Source organism: Labeo rohita, chromosome 17, assembly GCF_022985175.1.
Source record: "Labeo rohita strain BAU-BD-2019 chromosome 17, IGBB_LRoh.1.0, whole genome shotgun sequence".
Classification (NCBI taxonomy): domain Eukaryota; kingdom Metazoa; phylum Chordata; class Actinopteri; order Cypriniformes; family Cyprinidae; genus Labeo; species Labeo rohita.
In genome coordinates this window covers 14,635,560-14,657,589 of record NC_066885.1, presented here as the reverse complement: position 1 = coordinate 14,657,589, position 22,030 = coordinate 14,635,560, and the positions used below count along the sequence as shown (strand labels likewise).

Sequence of the window (22,030 nt, the reverse complement as noted above, 5' to 3'; positions counted from 1 at the left end):
AACAAGGTCCTTTATCACTTCTAAGAAAACTTTTTTCATTTTACTTTAGTTTCCACAAACTAACAGATATGACTTTCTCTTTTCTCACACTAGAGGACTGAGGATTCTGTGACTAAACAAAAAAACAACAGCAAGGGCTAACAACTCCAAGTGATCAACATAGGAAAAACCACAGTGCTCATGTGCTGTGAGTGTGTACTTTTCTGACTATTATTTTTTAATTAATGATTTGTAACACTTCATTACACTCATTAAGAAGATATTAACATATCTATACACAGATACACTACCAGTCAAAAGTTTTTGAACAGTAAGATTTGTAATGTTTAGTCTCTTTTGCTCACCAAGCCTGTATTTGTTTGATCCAGAGTACAGCAAAAACAGTAAAATTTTGGAATATTTTTACTACTTAAAATAACTGTTTTCTATTTGAATATATTTTAAAATGTAATTTATTCCTGTGATCAAAGCTACATTTTCAGCATCATTACTCCGGTCTGCAGTGTCACTTGGTCCTTCAGAAATCATTCTAATATGCTGATTTGCTGTTCAAGAAACATTTTTTTTTATTATTATTATTATTATTATTATTATTATCAATATTCTTAGGAATTTTTAGGATTCTTTAAAGAATAGAAAGATCCAAAGATCAGCATTTATCTGAAATAAAAAGCTTTTGTAACATTATAAACGAACTATACCATTCAAAAGCAGTGAAATTTATTGGAATCAATAATAAAAAATATATATTTTAATACATTTCTTTAGCAAGGATGCTTTAAATTGATCAAAAGTGAAGAAACCTAAAAAAAATTCTACTCCGCTGTTTTCATTATAATAATAATAAATGTTTTTTGAGCAGCAAATCAGAATATTAGAATGAATTCTGTAGGATCATGTGACTGGAGTAATGATGCTAAAAATCCAGCTTTAAAATCACAGGAATAAATTATACATTAAAAAAAAAAAAAATTAATATAAATATTTTAAAATATATTCAAATAGGAATTTTAAATAGTTAAATTATTTCAAAATTTTACTGTTTTTTTTTTTTTTTTTTTTTTCAAAATGACACTGTAGATTTTATAACACAATCTTGCATCTCAGTTATGGATTGTATTGGAAATTACTCAAGGAAATGTTGTTATTAATATTACTGTAATAGTGTATTTTTATTTTTGTTGCTTGGCTGATTGTTTTGTATATTTTAGTGCACAAAAATGTACTGGTAATTTTTAATGACATTTCTGTTAATTGTAAAACATAATGCAATAAAGTGGAAAATTCAAAATACAGGTGGAAAATTCCTTCTTTGTAATACTGTACAGTAATGCATTGTGCCCTATTTTTATTTTTTTATTTTTTTTAAAATTTGTTTACAATGTGGACTGTTTTTTACTTGATAAAATGAAAAGTAAAATGATTAAATAATTTTAGCTCAAAACAGTATTCATGTATTCATGTATTTAAATATGCCATATGATAAGCAACATAACAGCTGTGTTTATTTCACAACAATCAACAATCTTATTATGATAAAAGTCACCCCTAAATGTAGGCCTACTCTTGAAACTGGCATCATTCTACATATTATTCACATAAATACACAGTTAAATGTGAAGTGTGTGTTGTTTAGGTGAGAGATTTGAGGGAATAATAGCTTTAGGGTAAATGTATTTCACACCAAAGTGCCAAAATCGGTAGCTTAGTTTAGCGGTTGATAGAATCCAACTGTCATCAGTCTCCTGAATGTCAGATCAATACTGGGAGTAATTATTGACTGGCTCAGTTGAAAGAATTGATTTGCTTGCAGACACTTGCCTCGGACACCACATTTTCTAGAAGATAGATGATTTCAAAAATCACCATAAACATATAGTTATGAAAACATACACCGTAATATTATGAAAAAAATGCCTTTTGTTTTTTAATACAGAATACTATACATTTTCTTTGTCTCTTCAGCTTTAGGTAGGTAAGATATCAGCCTACCGTTCAAAAATGCCTACTTGAATGGCTACTCATCAACTGATTGTCATGAACCTTGATAAAACTGAGTTCTTTTTTTATCACAGCCAAAGCCTCCCCCACTGTCTCTCGAAGTGAAGGTCAAATGATCATTGTCTCCTAGTGTGTGAAAAGTTATCCTGGAAAATAAACTGACCTTCAGTGGTCACGTAGCATCAGCTGCCCAAACCTGCAAGTAGTTTTCTAAGGCAAAAGAAAGATAAGCACACTGTATATTCTTTACAGTATATTTCAGGCTTTTCTTATTTTGTGATTTATTATTTATATATTTTTATGAATAATAAAGTGTTTTTAGTGTCATGTGGCTTTCCTCAAAACTTCATATATTGCTTAGTATGCAATATAGCCACCAAACTGGATTTTAAAGACAGTGTTCCAGCTGTCAAAACAAAACTAAGCAAGAAAACAACAAAGCTGCAACTTATTTACAGTACCTAAAAGCCATCCTAAAATGACAAGGAAGTAAAGCAAAGAGCTTACTCAGCTTCTGGAACAGTCACTGGCACGATGATTCAAGCTTCATACATTGAATATAACAGAAGTTTCATAAAAACTTGTCTTGCAGAGAAGATAAGAAACCATTCTTGTTCAGAAGCGCAAAGCTACATCTTCTACAGTCTTCAGTGAGGTCTATAGGAAATATTTATTACAAGATTTACAAATCAGAGTATCGAAGTACATTGTAAAAAATAAAAAACACAATTTGTTGAGTCAGCTTAAAATAATTTGTTACCCTGCTGCCTTAAAATTTTAAGCTCAGTCAACTAAAATAAGTTTAGTCAACTTGAAATGTTAAGTTGTACTAAGTAACAACTTAGATATTTGTGTTTGCTAAACTTAACAGATGGGTAAGTAACCCAGCTGCCTTAAAATTTTAAGTTAATTCAACTCAAATATCTAAGTTGTCATTTAGTATAATTTAACATTTTAAGTTGAATAAACTGTTTTTTAAGTTGACTGAACTTAAAATTTTAAGGTAGCCAGGTTACAAATTATTTTAAGTTGACTCAACAAATTGTTTTTTACAGTGTAGTTACCTTTTTAATTTAGGGCAAGAAACCATTGTTTTTTCATGCACTGGTCATTTTTGTACTTTTAAAAAGACATTTTAAAATATATCATCTTTTTTTCAAGCTAATGCATAAACTTGTTTTGCATTTGCATTTTTTCCGCACACGTTGTGACTGTCAATTATATTTATTCGTTTAGCAGACACTTATTTAAAGAAACTTACAAACAAGGAACATCGGCATCAATTTATCATAAGAGGCAACAATATGTGCAGTACACAATGCCAAGTTTCAAGTACAAACTAGATTAATACACAATCTGGCCAGAAGTCTGAACATTTTGAAATTCAAATAAATGGCCACTGCCCAAATAAACAATTCCAGATATAATTTCCCAAGTGGCGTTAGTCTTGTGCTGTAAATTAAAAGCACATTAACCCAAAAGTCTGATGAGGTAAAGAATGTTTTACTGCAGATTTCTCTACAATGCACCTGAAGAAACTTGACTGCCAAACTGGTGATTAATTAAAGCGCAAAGAGTGCGAGAGCAAGAGTGCTGCAAAGAAAAGTCAAACGGTGATAATTACAAACACGCGCACACACAGACACACACAAACATGACTCGATTTATTACGCTAACAACAGTCCTTTGGGAGCAACGCTGCTGTTGTCATGGCTACTCAGCTAATTAGTGAGTAAAGCTGTAGGTGCTTAGTGTTGCTTGCTGGAGAGTCGTGATACACACTTAAATGGTTGTGCGTCTACATACCAGCAAGTGCATGTGTATTTAACAGCTTTTATTATATATGAAGGTTGACTGCCATATAAACATGCCGTGTCATATTGATCATTTGTGGATATAAGATGGCAGCTTGATTGGCTTGTTGATAGAGCCGCCCTTTAGCCTGTTGTGACTGAGTGATTGAGTTACTTGTTCTCTCAGACAGCCACATAATGATGTGTCTCAAAAGAGAGAGGGTCATTAGGGTTGTTGAAATGACCTAGTATTAACTCAGAGTGACACGCCTCTGGATCTAGTGCATGTGGGTCCCAAGGATAATGTGAAAAAGTCTCAGCATGACATGCTGCAATATCAGGTTTGGTTTCAGGACAAAAAGCTTGTTTTTCAGAGCAAAACCTGTTTCACAGGCACCATCACGATCACACACAAGGTTTCGAATATTAACAGAGCGGATCCTGTGCCATAATCATTGTTATTTTTTTCAATGGCAGTGTAGTAGACTATAGAGTTCCATCTAAAATGTTAGAAGTGAGAAATTACACACAGAGAATGTAGGGAATAACCTTGAGTGATTTTTTTATGAATCACTTGGAAAATATTCAGACTGAACTTTCAACACCATTTCAGTGGTTTAGTTAAGAAAGAAAGAAAGAAATGCTGTAGTCCTTCTATAAGATTTACAACATGATTTAATACTTCAAATAACACTTAGTTATTTAATTCATTAACATTTCAATATTAAAAAATGGATTTTGTATTATACATAATACAGTTTAAGCCTATTTATTATGCAAATTCTTACCTTATCTCATCACTTGACATTTCTTTTCCACTTCATGATTGTAAAAACATTAAAGGAGAAGCCCACTTCCAAAACAAAGATTCACATATAATGTACTCACCCCCATATAATGGACTGATATGGTGCCTCGATTTTGAACTTCCAAAATGCAGTTTAAATGTGGCTTCAAACGATCCCAAATGCAGTTGTTAATGATCCCAGCCGAGGAAGAAGGGTCTTATCTAGTGAAATGATCGGTTATTTTCATTTTAAAAAATACAATTGAAATACTTTTTAATCTCAAACGCTCATCTTGCCTTTCTCTCCCTGAACTCTGTATATTCTGGCTCAAGACAGTTAGGATATGTCGAAAAACTCTGATTGTATTTTCTCCCTCAACTTCAAAAATCATTTCAAAATCATCCTACATCACTGCAGAAGTACCGACCCAGTCTTTGCAAAGTGAACATGCAAAGAAGATCAAACCCCCCTAACAAAAACTGTAAAACAACGATATAGGACGATTTTGAAGTTGAAGGAGAACATGAGATGGGAGTTTTTCGACATACCCTAACTGTTATGAACCGGAACAAAAACAGTACAGGCAGAGTAAGACAAGATGAGCGTTTGGCATTAAAAAGTATATAAGTTGTATATATATATTTTTTTAAATTACTGATCATTACGCTAGATAAGACCCTTCTTTCTCGGCTGGGATCGTTTACAACCACATTTGGGATCGTTTGAAGTCGCATTTAAACTGCATTTTGAAAGTTCAAAATTGGGCCACCATAGCAGTCCATTATATGGAGAAAAATGCTGAAATGTTTTCCTCAAACTGAAGAAAGAAAGACATGAAAATCTTGGATGACAAGGGGGTGAGTAAATTGTATGTGAATCTTTGTTTTGGAAGTGGACTTCTCCTTTAAGGCGAGACACTGCAGGCAAAAACACTGTTTTTCATGCACCTGTCAAGTTTGAGATTTTGGGCTTTTTGGTTTTTCTTTTGGTTTTTCAAGTGTTTTTTTCAGACTAGTGGAAAGAACATAAAAAAGACAAAAGGTGTTTCTTTTATAGCACTTTATCTATTTGCGTCAATAGATTTCAATTACAATACATATTTATAGGCCGTTTTCTCAAAATGAGTTTTTTCTCCTACACTGAGCATAAATCTCCGCTTCAGTAGCACATACACACACCAGACTTTACATTTTTATTCCTGTCTATATCCTGAAGTCCTGAAGGTTTTTACAGAGGGATTTGTTTATATATAATTTGCTTGATTATATACAACATTTAATGTCCCAAAAATTAGTAACATTTTCTGTCTGTTCTGTACTGCAAAAAAATCCGTAAAAATTACAGTAAAAAACAGCAGCTGTGGTTGCTAGAATTTTACCGTAAAAAAAGCAACGTTTTAGGTTTTACGGTTTTAACTTAAATTTAAATACCAAAATTTAACTGATGTAATGTTAATCAATATATTGAAGTACTGAAATCTGTTTTGTAATTTTGTAATACACTGATAACCACCAAAATCAGCTGGTGATGAGAAAATCACATTATGAACCAAAGAACATCACAAGCAGCTTTTAAATAATAACATATATACAAAAGATGCACAGTGTCATTCACACAAACACTAAACACCATCATGGTAACATACATGAAACTGAAATAATGCAATAAACATTAATTTAACAACATTAGATGTAACATACAACTGTAATGAACAAAACTGATAAGTAAAAACTAAGAAGAAACATATTTTCAAGAAAAAATCCCCCACCAAATCTAAAATGTAACAGAAGGAATTCTGGGAATGACAATTTACAGTTATTCACTGTAAATTTTTGTTCTTTTTCAATTCAAAAAACAGTATACTACTGTGAAATTACATCCAATGTCCAATACAGTTTTTCAACGTATATAGTAGGGGAATTTGCCGTTAACCATTTAACAGGATTTTACTGTAGCATTTTTACAGTCTTTTACTGTTAAATTCACTGTCATTTTTACAGTGTAAGTATTTTCTGAGCTATGGAGTGAAAAAATTAGATACTCACAATTCCCTCTGTAAAAGCTTTTGACTCTAATTGTCAAAAAAATTTAACAAGAATGTATGCAAATTAGTACATATAAATAATGCCTAATTTGCATATTTAAACGTAACATTTTAGAAAACTTGTAATACAAAAATGTTTGCAATTATCAATGTAGTCAATCAACTGGATAAGGCGATAACTATTAGTTAATTTTTTTACCCTATTCACCCTATCTCATCTTAAAAATACCAATGGTGCAGTTCAGCGGTTTCTGTAAAAGGGATAGTTCACCCAAAAATGAAAATTCTGTCTTTAATTACTCACCCTCATGTTGTTCCAAACCTGTAAGACCTTCATTCATCTTTGGACCTTCATTCACACTGAGGGACCTGGACTCTTTTTGGACTCTGTGCCAACTGGCCTGGATCGGCATGGAATAGAACGGTTGAGCAAAGAGAACGGTTCCCGATAGTGGAAAAACGGCATGTTGTTTTTTATGTCCACGGGCTGAAGCGACCCCAATAATGTTATATTTAGCCTCTGGAATGTGAAGTGTACCAGGGGAACCCTGCCAAAAAGCGTGTATTTTACCCCTGGAACATAATTTTTATTGGGGGACCCCCCTTGAAACACGATTGGGCTAGTTTTGGACTAGGTTTGAGTAGTATTTGGGCCGGTTTTGTTGTGAAAATCTGGCAACCCTGGTTGAACCACTGATGTTACATGGACGATTTCAACGATGTCCTTACTACCTTACTGTGCCATGAATGTGGTAGTTGGATTTTATAAAAAATTATAAAAAATATCTTAATTTGTGTTCTGAAGATGAACAAAGGTCTTACAGGTTTGAAACGACATGAGGGTGAGTAATAAATGACAGAATTTTCATTTTTGGATGAACTATCCCTTTGAAAATGTTCTTGATGTAGAGTTTTTTTTTTTGTTAATGCTGTTTTTGATTACAGAACATAGCTCATTAAATTGCAGCATAAAGTCACTTTCAAAACTGCTTTTTGTCATGTTTCTTGAGCATTTGGACCTTGAACTGTCAGTTTGATTTGACCACATGGCAGGTTTTGACTAAATGTGGAAAAGCCCTTATAATCAAACAAACTGTAGATCCGGTTTTGCTGTAACACTTCCAGCAGTGTAATAAGTTAAAATTGCATGTGGAACACAATCACTTTTCTCACAGTGTGTGTTCAGATAATAACAACTCTACTGGCCAATTGGCTAGGTTTTCTCCGGTGCAGGGCAGAATACAGACACCCCCTCAAAGTTTCAACAATAACAGGCATTATCCTGAAAGTGTAGGAAGGAAACATATCGTGACTGCCAGTCATTACAGGTGCAAGTGATGAAACAGCTTCTCAATTAGTTGAGCATGGACTTCAAACCGAGCCAGCTGATTTGGTTAGTCACCTTTTTGCTTTACTATATAAACGTACAAATTCGCACTCTGTGTAACATATTCAAGTGATTTTACTATGATTACAGATCAGCAGCAGGTGTGTGAGGATGTCATGGCAACCAGATCACATTGTATTTTGCTGTGCTAAACTTAGCAATACATGTACTTAAAATAATGCATTATACACATGTTTGTCAACACAATCTCAAAGTATGCTTTTATTAAACAAATAAAGCATTGAATTTTTCACCCACTGCTTTGAAGCCAGCATGTGTTGGGTTGATTCAAGGTAAACATACAATGGCAGGATGCACAAACACTTTATATTTAGCAGATTTTACTGAAAGCAGACGACTAAGCAGTGTATATAACTATTATCTGCCAAAATGTAGATTTGTCATTCAATAACTACTTGCACAAATGAGAAATGTATTTGTGTATTTACAAAATAACAATTTAAAATGTATTAAAATGCCTGCATTATATGCATATTTACTTGGAAATATAGGCAAGATACCCCCATGACACAAAATGGGTTTTGGGTCAAAGGTATATACGAAATTGACTCTTTTTGGACTCTTTGATGCATTTGTACCTTAACCTTTTAACTGTCTCCATCCTCTCAGTGGGACGCCTAAGTGTACTTCACTGTTTTACAAATAAATCTTAATCTAATCATGACAAACTATATATCGTTGGAAAGGTCTAAGACTCCTAAATAGATATTTTACAACTGTTTTTTGTTACAAATTTAACAGTAATAGATTAATTTATGACAAGAGTGCACCTTAAAAATCTACATCATAACTACATCGTTCTGACCTTTGTCACAAAAGACTTTTTCATTGCCTTTTTCCCTATCACGTTTTAGAAATCATCAGAAATTATAAATCATTTGAAAGCTAAAACCCTCATACATTCATCCTTTGAAAACCATTTTAAAATCAGTCCTTGCATTACCATGGAAAAGGGACTTTCAAATCATATTACAAAATGTATTTGTTCATGAATTATAACAATTTAAGTGCACTTTTTTCTATGTTCAAAAATGGGGGTGACCGTTAAAGGGTTAAAAGAGAAGTTCACTTCCAGAATAAAAATGTTCATCTCTTTCTTTTTTCAGTCAAAAAGAAGCTAAGGTTTTTGTGGAGAACATTCCAGGATTTTTCTTTATATATTGGACTTCAATGGTGGCCAGCGAAGGTCCTAAGGTCTGAAGGTCCAAACAGCAGTTTCAATGCAGCTTCAAAGGGCTCAACACGATCCCAGCTGAGAAATAAGGATATTACCTAGGGTATTAACTAGCTATGCGATATGCATTCACAAATTCATGCATCATGTAATCATGTTGGAAAGGTCACGTGTGGTTAGTACTTCGTCTGTGTACCTTGGTTCAGAAAGGTAGGGTAGGGTGAAAAACTCATCTCGAAAATCTAATTTTCTCCTCCAACTTCCAAACTGTCTTACACTGTTGTTTTTGATCAGGAAGTAAACTAATCCTTTAATTTATAGCATCATTTCAGTAAATATATTTGTAATTATTTAATGCATTTATAATAGTACTTTACCTTTTTTTCTTTCTCGTTTCTTTTATTCTTCCCCTTCTCGAAAGTCAATAGAAATTCAAGAGATTTTTGTTTTTGTTTTGTTAAGGTAAGCAGTAAGGCAAAAAAAAAAAAAGTATCTACAGACTCCTAGAATTGTGAAAAGATGTCTATATGAAATAAAGGGCACATTCCAAGTGATGGTGCAAGGTTATCGTAGCTATTCTGAGTGAGCACAAAAAAACACCTGTTTACCATTTAAAGTGCCTTCAGATATGAACGTGAGCGAAACTGTGAATTCTGATTGGGTGAGTTGTTTACTTTGTCACTTATTTGTCCATTTCCACCATCATTTCCACCAAATGATGTGATTTCTTTTTCTTGTAATTTTTTGCTGAATAAGATTTCTAAAGATTTCATTGACCGAGTATTCACCATTCATAGTGAAATGATATGGGTACTGGCTACTGGCACATGACTTTTCACCTGCATATATATATGTGACCCTGGACCACAAAACCAGTCATTAGGGTCAATTTTTTTAAACTGAGATGTATACATCATCTGAAAGCTGAATAAATAAGCTTTCTATTGATGTATGGATGTATTGGTTAGGATAGGACAATATTTGGCCGAGATACAACTATTTAAAAATCTGGAATCTGAGGGTGGAAAAAATACTAAATGTTGAGCAAATCACCTTTAAAGTTGTCTAAATGAAGTTCTTAGCAATGCATATTGCTAAACAAAATTTTAATTTTGATATAATTACAGTAGGAAATTTACAAAATATCTTAATGGAATATGATCTTTACTTAATATCCTAATGATTTTTGTCATAAAAGAAAAATTGATCATTTTGACCCATACAATGTATTTTTGGTTATTGCTACAAATATACCCGTGCTACTTATGACTGGTTTTGTGGTCCATGGTCACATATATATATTAATTTCTATCCTGTCAATTTTCTTATCCCATTTTTGAAAAAGTTTAAACTTTGGAAATAATGTGACAGTTATTATAATAAAGCCGTTTGAATTGGACTAAATGGCACAAAGGTGGGGACAGAATTAAGGCAAGAGAGATAGAGAAAAATGAGAGGGGGTAGGAGTGATTGATAAAAAGAGACAAATTTTCTTCTGAAGGTCTGATTTACACACTAACGAAAGACGGAGGCTGCTGGGTGATTGCAATTTTGATGAGGCTCTTGAGGAGAGCAGACCCAGAGTACTGAAAGCCTCCGGCTATCTGAAGCCTGCTCCACAACCTTTTACTCTCCCTTTTACACATATCAGTAACATAACCCTAATGTACCTGGCCTGAATTGGCATCTTGAATTCAACAGAATTTTAAGACAACTTTCATGGAGTTAGATATAATGGTCATAATGTTATACAAATATTAAAATGTGCTTTTGTAATTGAATTCATAACTTAACATCCCTCTGTTTCACAAGCATAAAAAATTAGTTTTTCTGAATAAGATATTTCACATAAAAGACGTTTGCATATGGTCCACAAGAGAAGATAATAGTTGAATTTATAAAAATGATGTTTTAGTCCCTTGTTTGTCCTAAACAGTTAAACTGCCCGCTGTTCTTTAGAAAAATCCTTCAGGTCCAACAAATTCTTTGGTTTTTCACCATTGTTGTGTATTTGAACCCTTTCCAACAATGACTGTATGATTTTGAGATCCATCTTTTCACACTGAGGACAACTGAGGGACTCATATGCAACTATTACAGAAGGTTCAAACACTCACTGATGTTCCATAAGGAAAAATTATGCATTAAGAGCCAGGGGTGTAAACTTTTGAACAGAATGAAGATGTGTACATTTTTCTTATTTTGCCTAAATATCATTTGTTTTTCATTTAGTACTACCCTTCATAAGTAGATACTTATATGTTTCCCAAAAGACAAAATAAGTTAAATTTACCCTGATCTTCAAATTCAAAAAGTTTTCCCAGCTCTTAATGCATAGTTTTTCCTTCTGGAGCATCAGTTCAAACCTTCTGTAATAGTAATAGCATATGAGTCCCTCAGTTGTCCTCAGTGTGAAAAGATGGATCTCAAAATCATACAGTCATTGTTGGAAAGGGATCAAATACTCAACAATGGTGAAAAACCAAAGAATTTGTTGGACCTGAAGGATTTTTCTGAAGGACAGCGGGCAGTTTAACTGTTCAGGACAAACAAGGGACTCATCACTAAACAAAAAAACTAACAAACAGCTATGGATCATTCAGGTACCAACACAGTATTAAGAATCAAGCATATGTAAGGTTTTAAACAGGGACATTTTTATAAATTCAACTATTATTTTCTCTTGTGGACTATATGTAAACGTCTTTTATGTGAAATCTCTTATTCAGGTCAGTACCACAGAAAAAATAACATGCATTTTGTATGATCCCTTTTATTTTGGTAAAATAATTAACATTTTGCAGATTCCGCAAGGTGAATGTAAACTTTTAACCTCAACTGTATATATGTGTTTGAATGTGTGTGTGTTAGAAATGGAGTTTTCCACTCCTAGGAGAAAACATATTTTAGTGTGTAGGAGTTGTTATTGATGAAAGTTTTTCTAGCATTAAATACTAACGATATATGAAAACTTCTAATAATATTGCACTGCATCAGTTGTATCTCATAAAATAATTCTGGCATAGCTCTGAGTATGATTGCACTTGCCATCTGTTCATTTCTGTACCGAGTCCAATGCGGTTTGCTATTTTATTCTCAGATATTTATATGTTTTCCATTTTTAGAAAAAACATTTGCTACACTGAATGAGATTTTTTCTTCAGTGTTTTAAAGACACTTTTTAATATGTGGCTCTGAGAAAGCAGTGTTTATATGATGCAGCAGCAATATCGTACTGTTTTCTGAAGCACTCTGACATTCTGCACATTCAAAAACTACAGATGCGTTGTTTGTGTCCTCAACAAACACTGCAAAATTCATAGAAAATGGGGCAGGACTGGAACTGTTTGACAACTTGATTAAAAAAATTCCCTGAGACAATAACAAAAGATTTACTTTGCTCAATCATACATAAGCTCTCTGGGAAAAGGTGGTTTGAGGTTTTGTGGTTAGTTTGTTTACGCGCAATGCATTTTGAGTTAAATGAACTGCAAGGTTGTGTGACTTTACCGTTGGGAAAAGAGCGAGTTGGTCATTACAGTCATCGTAAGGAGGCTTTTCACACAGCCTGGAGCAAGAACATGGCTGTTTTGTTTCAGAATGATGATCACAATATAAATGAGGATTATTTCAATGTTCGCATCTTTTTTCATACTCACTTGAGGAAAGAATTTCTCTGTCTCCCTCTTTTAATTCTCTGTTGGCCCGCTGCAGATGTTGTGCGTAGTGGCCTCTTGCAGAGAAATTGACTGAAATGGGGCATGATATTGAATTTCAAATCAAACTCATCTATTTGCAGCATAAACACAGTGGGTGGTTTGACTATCTGTGCCACTCATCTTTCATTCATAAAGCTGTATTCAGTATTAATAACAAAGGTGAAATCCTTTTCCACTGTGTGCTGATCTTAATCGATTTTAGAACATATCAGGTCAATAAGCCATGACTTAGGCTGTGGGAATGTGTCAGAGACTGTTTCAGCATGACTTCACTGGCATAAATGCATTATGTATATTTTTACAGGTCAGCGGTATCAGGTTATGTTTTAGTGACCCTGGATTTCCCCTTTCAAGCGCAAGACTTCCTCAGAATGCAACACTTCACCTTTTATTTTTATAGATTTCCTATGCGCTCATTCAAATATTGATATGTGACATTAGTTTTTCTCAAGCTGTTTGAAATGTATTGGCTTTACGTAAGAATCCTTGATGAATGTGGCCACCATCATTCTCCAGAGTTTCCGGAAGAGTCTCTCGTACAAAAGAATCTGGCTCGTTCCTCTTTTTTCTGATTTGAACCCACGTCTTCATTTGTAATGGGCAGTTTGGGACTACAGCTGCAGCAAGAAATCACATCGCCACTATATATCTTTATTTTTGTGACATTTATCCTATTTATTTTTATGTTTTGTGAACATGACAAGCAAGTCACATTTAATGAAAGTATATTAGGATTCTGTCTCTGTCTCTTGCACTGTTTCCTTTTTGAGGCCTGCGACCTCTACCTTCATGAAACTGTCTATGATTCATGTGGCATTTTAACTTCTCATTATTCACCTGCCTTTTCTTCACTTATTTATTTCAACTGCTGTTCCTGCATGTCCGAGAGGTCTGCGCATGAGAGCTGAAGATTGTACAAGCTAATTGGAAGCACTACTACAGACTGGAGTGTGCTGCAGTACTAATGACAGATCAGAATTCAAATATCATCTTTGTTTCATTAAGAACGTAACATTTCATAACATCTTTCTTAGAATTGGTGTTGGTTTTGTTGCATCAAAAGCAGGTGTTTGCCGGTTCTTACTGCCTTAACATACAACCTTGGCACAGTTAGACATACACACACATACACACACACACACACACACACACATTTACTTAGCCTCATAAATGTGAACATTCCGTAGACAACTACTGCTTTTATATATGGCTTGTAAGTGCTAACCTATAGCACTAACGGATGTATACAATTGTTTTATTTTATTTTTTAATACAGTTGAGGTCAAAAGTTTACATACACCTTGCAGAATAAGCAAAATGTTAATACATTTTACCAAAATAAGAGAGATCATACAAAATGCATGTTCTTTTTTATTTAGGACTGACCTGAATAAAATGTTTATACATAAAAGACGTTTACATATAGTCCACAAGAGAAAATAGTAGAATTTATAAAAATGACACCATTCAAAAGTTTACATACGCTTGATTCTTAATACTTTGTTGTTACCTGAATGATCCACAGCTTTGTTTTTTTGTTTAGTGATAGTTGTTCATGAGTCCCTTGTTTGTCCGGCCCGCTGTTCTTCAGAAAAATCCTTCAGGTCCCAAAAATTCTTTGGTTTTTCAGCATTTTTGTGTATTTAAACCCTTTTCAACAATGACTGTATGATTTGGAGATCCATCTTTTCACACTGAGGATAACTGAGGGACTCATATGCAACTATTACAGAAGGTTCAAATACTCACTAATGCTCCAGAAGAAAACAGTGCATAAAGAGCCGGGGGTGAACACTTTTTAAACTTGAAGATCAGGATAAATTTTCATTATTTTGTTTTCTTGGAAACATGTTAGTGTCTCCTGTAGCCTCTGAAGGGCAGTACTAAATGAAAAAAAAAAAAAAAGATATTTAGGCAAAATAAGAAAAATATATACATCTTCATTTGGCTCAAAAGATGGATCTCAGAATCATACAGTCATTGTTGGAAAGGGTTCAAATACACAAAAATGCTGAAAAAGCAAAGAATTTGTTGGCTTTGTAGTATTTTGTGAGCAGTTCAGTGGGCAGTTTAACTGTTCAGGACAAACAAGGGACTCATGAACAGCTATCACAAAAAAAAAAAAAAAAAAAAAAAAACTTAAAAATCAAGTGTGTGTAAACTTTTGAACGGGGTCATTTTTACAAATTAAACTATTCTTTTCTTATGTGGACTATATGTAAACGTCTTTTATGTGAAATATCTTCAGGTCAGTACTAAATAAAAAATGACATGCATTTTGTATGATCTCTCTTATTTTGGTAAAATAATTAACATTTTGCAGATTCTGCAAGGTGTATGTAAACTTTTGACCTCAACTGTAAATGAGAGCATCCCTAAAAGGAGGTTTGGTCTAATCAAACACTCCTCTCATTCTCAAGCACACTGTGAAAAAGAGGGAATTGTTGAGAAAAGACCATTATTAATAATTATAATTATTAAAAATGATATATAAATGCTGATACTAGTCCTCAGCAACTGTTTAGTTTAGGCTATTTGAATTTGTTGGGTCATTAAATGCAAAATGTATTATTTAGCTAATAAATTCTTATCAAATTATGTTCAGAAAGTTATTTGAGAAATATTGATTTTAACGTTTCTTTTACATACATCGTAACTATCAGTTTGGTTTCTGAAGGAGAAATTATCTTTTAAATCAAAGATATCTTGTGCAAGAGTCACGGAGAGTTGGAGCATGATTAAAGTCACCAAACAACAAAACAAAAATCCTAAAGCAGTAATTGCTATGCAATTTACTTATGCTGCAATGCATGCTGGGAGCTTCTTTGGCAAATTAGCAGCGTTCAATATGAAGTTGTTTATTCAGACAACTTTATTAGGCTAGTGTGGGGGTGTATCTATGGTCTAAATTAAAGATTAATTTAGTGTCTGTGAAAAGCATTAGGCTGAATGTAATTGCTTTTCTTTACAGTGCACTGTCATGTTACTACACACAGCTGTGTGTTCTGGCCAGTTGGTAGGGCCTTTTAGGGGTTTCGGGTAGGTCAGGCCAGATTGAGGTTGCAGTGCGACTCAAAGCCTTTGTTCTGAGAAGATGAAACACTTCCTGAGCCAGGTGACGCTCAGAGCAGCATCTTTTTATCAATATTATTTTCTCTCTTTTCAATTCGTTTTGAAGAGCTTTTGAATACTCTCACAAGGCTGAAGAATTTCTGGGTGAAAGCAGGATGACAGTGGAAAGCAAAGCAACAGAAATGGCTTCATCTTTGCACAGGTTCACTCTCTCTCTCTCCGACACATAAAAAATAAATTGCTGGAAAAATTGCTTAAAATTAAGGTCATAGGTATTACCACGAGTCTGATAGCTTTCAGTCAAGGAATAAAAGAAACAAAGCACATTCTCATTTGAGATGTTTAATTTTTCTTACAAAATGTCTATAATAAAACATCTTATTACCGGTACTGATAAGAGACAGACAGTGCCCAAAATAAATATTCAACATTATAGATGTTATGATTTATTGAGATGCTGATGTTGTTTGTTCACTTTTTAAATTACATTTCTGAGCTGCCTATGCAGTACATTTAACGATTCTTGGTATTTCCTTGCTTGTTCAAAGAGGCTGTGCTGAATAGACCAGGGGAAAAAAAATCAGATTAATAACGCCATGCAATGATTATACAACATGATCGGTTTTACACAACAGGATCTAAGGATGAGATTTCAGCTGCTACCGTCTTAATGCCCAAATTCCTGTTTGTGGTGTTCTGTGTTCTACCATAAGAACCTGTGCCTATTCATCACATAATGCAATCTGGCATGAAGTAGGTTAGAAACAGGGAGGAGCTGAGACATAAATCATTCTACCTCTGGAAGGAATGACCTGGTTGTTCTGTTAACAATTCAACCAGTATAAAATATCCGATTACATGACCTCAGAACATATCACAATGATCGCAAGTGATTAAAATGATATCTCCAAAGTGGAAATCCGGGTCTTATACACTTTTATGGTTAACCTTAACCTGGATATGTTAACTCAGAAAAGTATTGCAGAAATTTTAGATATATGAATTTAATATCTAATGATTTGTGTTCAGAATATGGATTTGAGAATGAAGGAAAAGCAGACGAGAAGTGTCTAGTGTGGATCTCAATTCAATAGGCTGCTATTAAAAGCATCCCAGGTGGCACCTCATGAAAGACTGCCAATAGTGTGCAGAGCTGTGATCTAAAAAAAGTTGTCTACTTTGACAAATCTAGAGTATAGGAGATTTTTGTGTAAAAAGCCGTGGACAGAAAGTTGCAAAGATAATGTGCTTATCCTGTCTGCAAGGATTGTAGCTACATAATCTGCAAAAGTTGTCAGCAAATTGACATTTCTCACATTAAAACACATATATAATATACAATTAGTTATACTTAATTTTATATTTTACTGTACATGCATGTACAGTACATGTACATGGCAAGTGAACAAAAGAACTTGACTGAAACAAATTATGCTTAAAATAACCATAAAAATAGGGTGCGTTTTCTTTTAAGCAAACCACTGAGGTCATTAAGGGTCATGTGACCCACTTTATGCATTCGTGTAAGTTTTAAGTTTGTTCCACAAGGGTCGATCGAAAAGTGATTAATTTCGCTTTCATAGGGATATGGGTGGTTAGGTTTGTCTGGCGCAAATCCTTCAAAACGTGTTATAAGTCTAAGTTATTAAGTGATAAAACAGTATTTTGTAACAGTAAACATGTTTAGCCCATGTAAAGTTTAATACTGTCGTACTTTTCCTATGGTTACTTATGTTTTTTGTGGGAGGCGAAAACGCGCTAGTTTTTGTTTACTTAAAAGTTGTAGAATTAAACCTGTTCCGCGTGTTTTGTAATACCACTAATAATTAGTTTTGGCTTCTTGTGAGGAGTTAAAAGCTTTGGTTACCCCCCAAACCCCCTGAGTCATTCATTAATAATTTGACCTGGGATTCCCTCGCACTCCATGAGTCCCGTGGAGGTGAATGGTGTGATAGTGTCCAAGGAAATCTCCCCGTCGCACTCAAACTGTCCGATGTTAGGTAAGAGCATGTTTTTGTGATTCCGGGACACGTTCGAGGTAACCGAATCCTTGTCGAACGGGAGACTCGGCTGCTCTCGAGGGTTCGGCATCTGAACGGCCAGCGGTTGCGCTTCCTTCTGAAGCGTCGTGTCGTGGTGATACGACACCAGCTCGTTACTGAAATTCACAGTCTCCACTGCGGTGCTGGGGAAGATTTTATTGCAACCCAAAATCGAGGAGAACGCCTTTCTGAAGTCCGCGTTGAACGCGTAAATGACCGGATTGAGGGAGGAATTGGCCCATCCGAACCACACGAAGATGGTGAAGGTAGTGTCACTCACGCACTGGCAGAAGGGCACCATGCAGTTGAGTACGAAAAACGGCAGCCAGCAGAACACAAACACCCCCATAATGATGGAGAGTGTCTTTAAAACTTTGGTCTCTTTCTTGAAAGTGGTTTTCAGCGAGTTCTCGTTAGAGCAGTCGTTGGACTGGTGGTGGTTTTGTGCGTGCTCTGCTGCCCTCTCCAAAGAGGAGATCCTGCGGATCTGTGTTTGCGCAATACGGAATATCCTCGTGTACGTCGCGATCATGATGATCACGGGGATGTAGAAACTTATAAGCGAAGACGAGATGGCATACGTCCGGTTCAGGTTGGCTTTGCAGTTGTCGCTGTAGTCGGTGCCGTTACTCGTTGCGCCCTCCTCATCTTCCTCAGCCATGTGCCAGTTTAGCTGGACCGGGATGAAAGAGATGAGGATGGACAGGGTCCACGCCACTCCGATCATCATAAAAGCCACCCGGTGGGTCATCTTGCGCTCGTACCGGAACGGGCTCGCTATGGCCCAGTAGCGGTCCACGCTGATGATGCACAGGTTGAGGATGGACGCGGTGGAGCACATGATGTCAAAGGCGATCCAGATGCCGCAAAACCGGCCGAAGAGCCAAGTGCCCGCCACCGCGGATATCGCCTCCCAGGGCATCACCAGAACGGCTACGAAGAGATCCGAAACGGCCAGAGAAATGACGAAAAAGTTGGTCACTTTGGAGCGCAGGTGCCTGAATTTGACCACGGCGGCGCACACGAGGGTGTTCCCGAGCAGCGTGGAGACGATGAGAAGGAAGAGCACGAAACCCAGCAGTGCGCGCACGCTGTTCTGCCCATCTCCATCCTCTCGCTCCTGCTCTCCGTGCGCAAGGTCCTGCGTGTGGTTTGTAGCGTTTTCCATCTCTAAAATCATATCCGCTAATATCACATCTGACCAAGGCGCTTCATAATGGCCAGTTACCTTGCTTTAGGATACTCTTTATGAGTGACCGGTCCGATACCCAGCTCTGTCCCATGATGACAAGTTGGGAAAACTGCGTCCGCTCCCGGTGCTGAACGCGTGGAATGACCCACATTCATGCGATGGTGCTTTTCGCTCGAGAAGTTCTCGCTTTGTGATTGGTTTATGTCCACACCGCTGAGTCTGTGTGATCCACACCAACATTCATTTCCTCTGAATGACTTGTTGCCAATTAACCTGAAATCTTATTTCACCAGGTATGCAGAAATTAAAGACCGAAAACAGTGTCAACAATAACATTTTACAAACGATAAGTAAACACAAACAGCACATTTTGATAAATGGTAACGACTGACAGTGCAAACAGATAGGCCTATTGCAGCAACAACGATAATATATGTAGCAATTATGCATTTAATAATTAAATGCAATCATTTATGTGCAAGTTGCAAAGTTCTGCATGCTGTTGAATCAGCCAAATGACCACAGATGGATTTGATGATATTAAAAATTCAATGACATTTTTAATTAAATGAATCTATGCCAAGTCAGTTGTAATTGGTGGTTGAAGTGATTTAAAGGGCATGCTTGACTGATTGATTTTTGATGTTGTTGCTGTTGTTTTATGTTTACCTAAACACTACAAATAATTAATACACATTTAATATTTTATTTGATAAAAATGTTATGACATGAAATGAGCTATTTTAACTCCCCAAGCTTTAAAGAAGCTTTAAAGTCCTAAAAGCTGCACTATTCTGTTATAGAGAAACATGCAGCATTTGTGAATGGCTGCTGCATACGTGTCAAAATTTTTCTCTGGTTTTGGTTTAAAGTTTCCCAGTCTATTCACTGAGGAATTCCTTTTTATTCAACTGTCAAACATGTTACTGGATACCGAAATATGTTTTTCTGCAGTAATGGTATAGTGCTCTGAAAGGCTCCATGGTTGTTCAAAGTTTTTTTTTTTTTCAGGAACACAGTGAGCTGCACATCATTTGTTTTATATGTATTTGAAGAGCGTGGTTAATAATTAACTTCTCCCCCCCAAATGTGTTCCTTTTCATCACTTAGACATTGAAAGAACTGGGCTCATTAATGTTAATGTGATGGCTAAGAATAATGTATCTTAATGAATAAAATCTGGCCTTCATGTTAGACTCAGGAAATAACACAGCAGACATTTTTTATTTATGAATGCTGAGACATGAAAGGCCAGGGGTCTATGTTCTCTAAATGTATGAATTTAAGTTGAAATGCATCAAAAGAAAGTTTACACAAGAAGGTCTCTTTTGGATTGTAAATAACAATGCACCATAGACCAGTGTCATATTAAGTTCCTTGAGTGTATTTAGGGGAAATCCAGTAGGCTAACCTAGTTTTCTCTTTTTGAATTTTTTTTTAAGCTGTGGATACTCAATTAATACAATTCCAAACATACATAACGTGTTTAACAATTATTAAACTTTTAATAAGAAATATAATAATATTACAGTTTTTCTCAGTCGCTTTGGTGCATTTCTCACAACACTATTTACATTTGCACAACATTTACTTCAACCTCCACAACATTTAGTCATTTGTGCACATCATAGTAGCAGTTTCTCATTCCTTCCAACAAATTGCAAATGCTTTTGGACATGCATCAATTGCTTTCATACAACTCTCTGCTGTTTTATAACATTATCATTTGCTTATGTCATGTCAGTCAAAATTAACTAAACTTGTGAATGCTGAATAGTCATTCCATATAAAACTAATAGTCCTCATTTCATTGCTTGAGTCATTACATACAAAAATGTTGAACTAGTTGTCAAAATCTGTCAAGCAAATTTTATAAAAAATTTTAAATCTTTTTTTTCCTGAAAATGTCTTCTAAATTGAACAATTTCTGCAAATGTGCATGAATGATTTACATACCTATATGTTGTAGGTTCAGTTCCAATATGTACTGCAATATTGTTTACAATTGTGCACAGCTCTACCCAAAGGGAGTTTATGTTTGTTGTAAATAAGGGTGTATTTATTCGTTTGCACAATGCTTTGAATAAATTAGAATTGCAAAGAGCATATGAAGTAAAAATGTGAAACATACATATTCAGTGTCTTGTACTCAGATACCTCACTAAATACAGTAATGTCTAGCTTTACTGTAGTTTTCAAATGGCTGTGCAAATAGTATATAGTGCTGTCTTGAGCATTTTCAGGAAGTGTCACCAAAATCTGACTTTTTTGCATAGGAAAAAATTTACAGAGTAAACTGTCATAATGAAAACATGACAAAGCCATTTGACTATCTTGTTCATAAACAATGGTGTCAGGACTTTTCATCTTGATGACACTGACACTTTCATTGACATGAATACTTGCTTTTGAGGAATGAGCTATCCATTTTGAGCAAGTGACACGCTTTTGCAGGTTATCAACTAGGTTTTGCAGTTTGTACTAATTGTTTTGAGAAATGCATTAACTGTTGTGCAAATGTAAATAGTGTTGTGAGAAATGCACCAAAGCGACTGAGAAAAACTGTAAGAAAGGTAGCTGTTAAAGTGATTGATTTGTGATTCTTGTTACATATTCCTAAACCCATATGCTTGTGTATTGCTGCCCTCTTGTGGACTTTCGATAGATAGATAGATAGATAGATAGATAGATAGATAGATAGATAGATAGATAGATAGATAGATAGATAGATATTTTGTCAAAGAAAAATAATGTATAACAATGTTTCATATTTTAATGCATATGTTCTGGCAATACA

General features: G+C 35.0%; 1 protein-coding gene across 1 annotated transcript; it reads right to left on the bottom strand.

Moving 5' to 3' along the window:
* Window positions 1-17,810: 17,810 nt before the first annotated feature.
* On the bottom strand, window positions 17,811-19,370 carry LOC127179965 (D(1C) dopamine receptor). The gene has a single exon (XM_051133821.1). The coding sequence runs from the start codon at window positions 19,219-19,221 to the stop codon at window positions 17,884-17,886; it is 1,338 nt and encodes a 445-aa protein (XP_050989778.1). The 5' UTR covers window positions 19,222-19,370; the 3' UTR covers window positions 17,811-17,883.
* Window positions 19,371-22,030: the final 2,660 nt, after the last annotated feature.

Bases quoted from the DNA above. Each gene is read 5' to 3' on its own strand.
- LOC127179965 (XM_051133821.1), bottom strand. From the start codon at position 19,221: ATGATTTTAGAGATGGAAAACGCTACAAACCACACGCAGGACCTTGCG.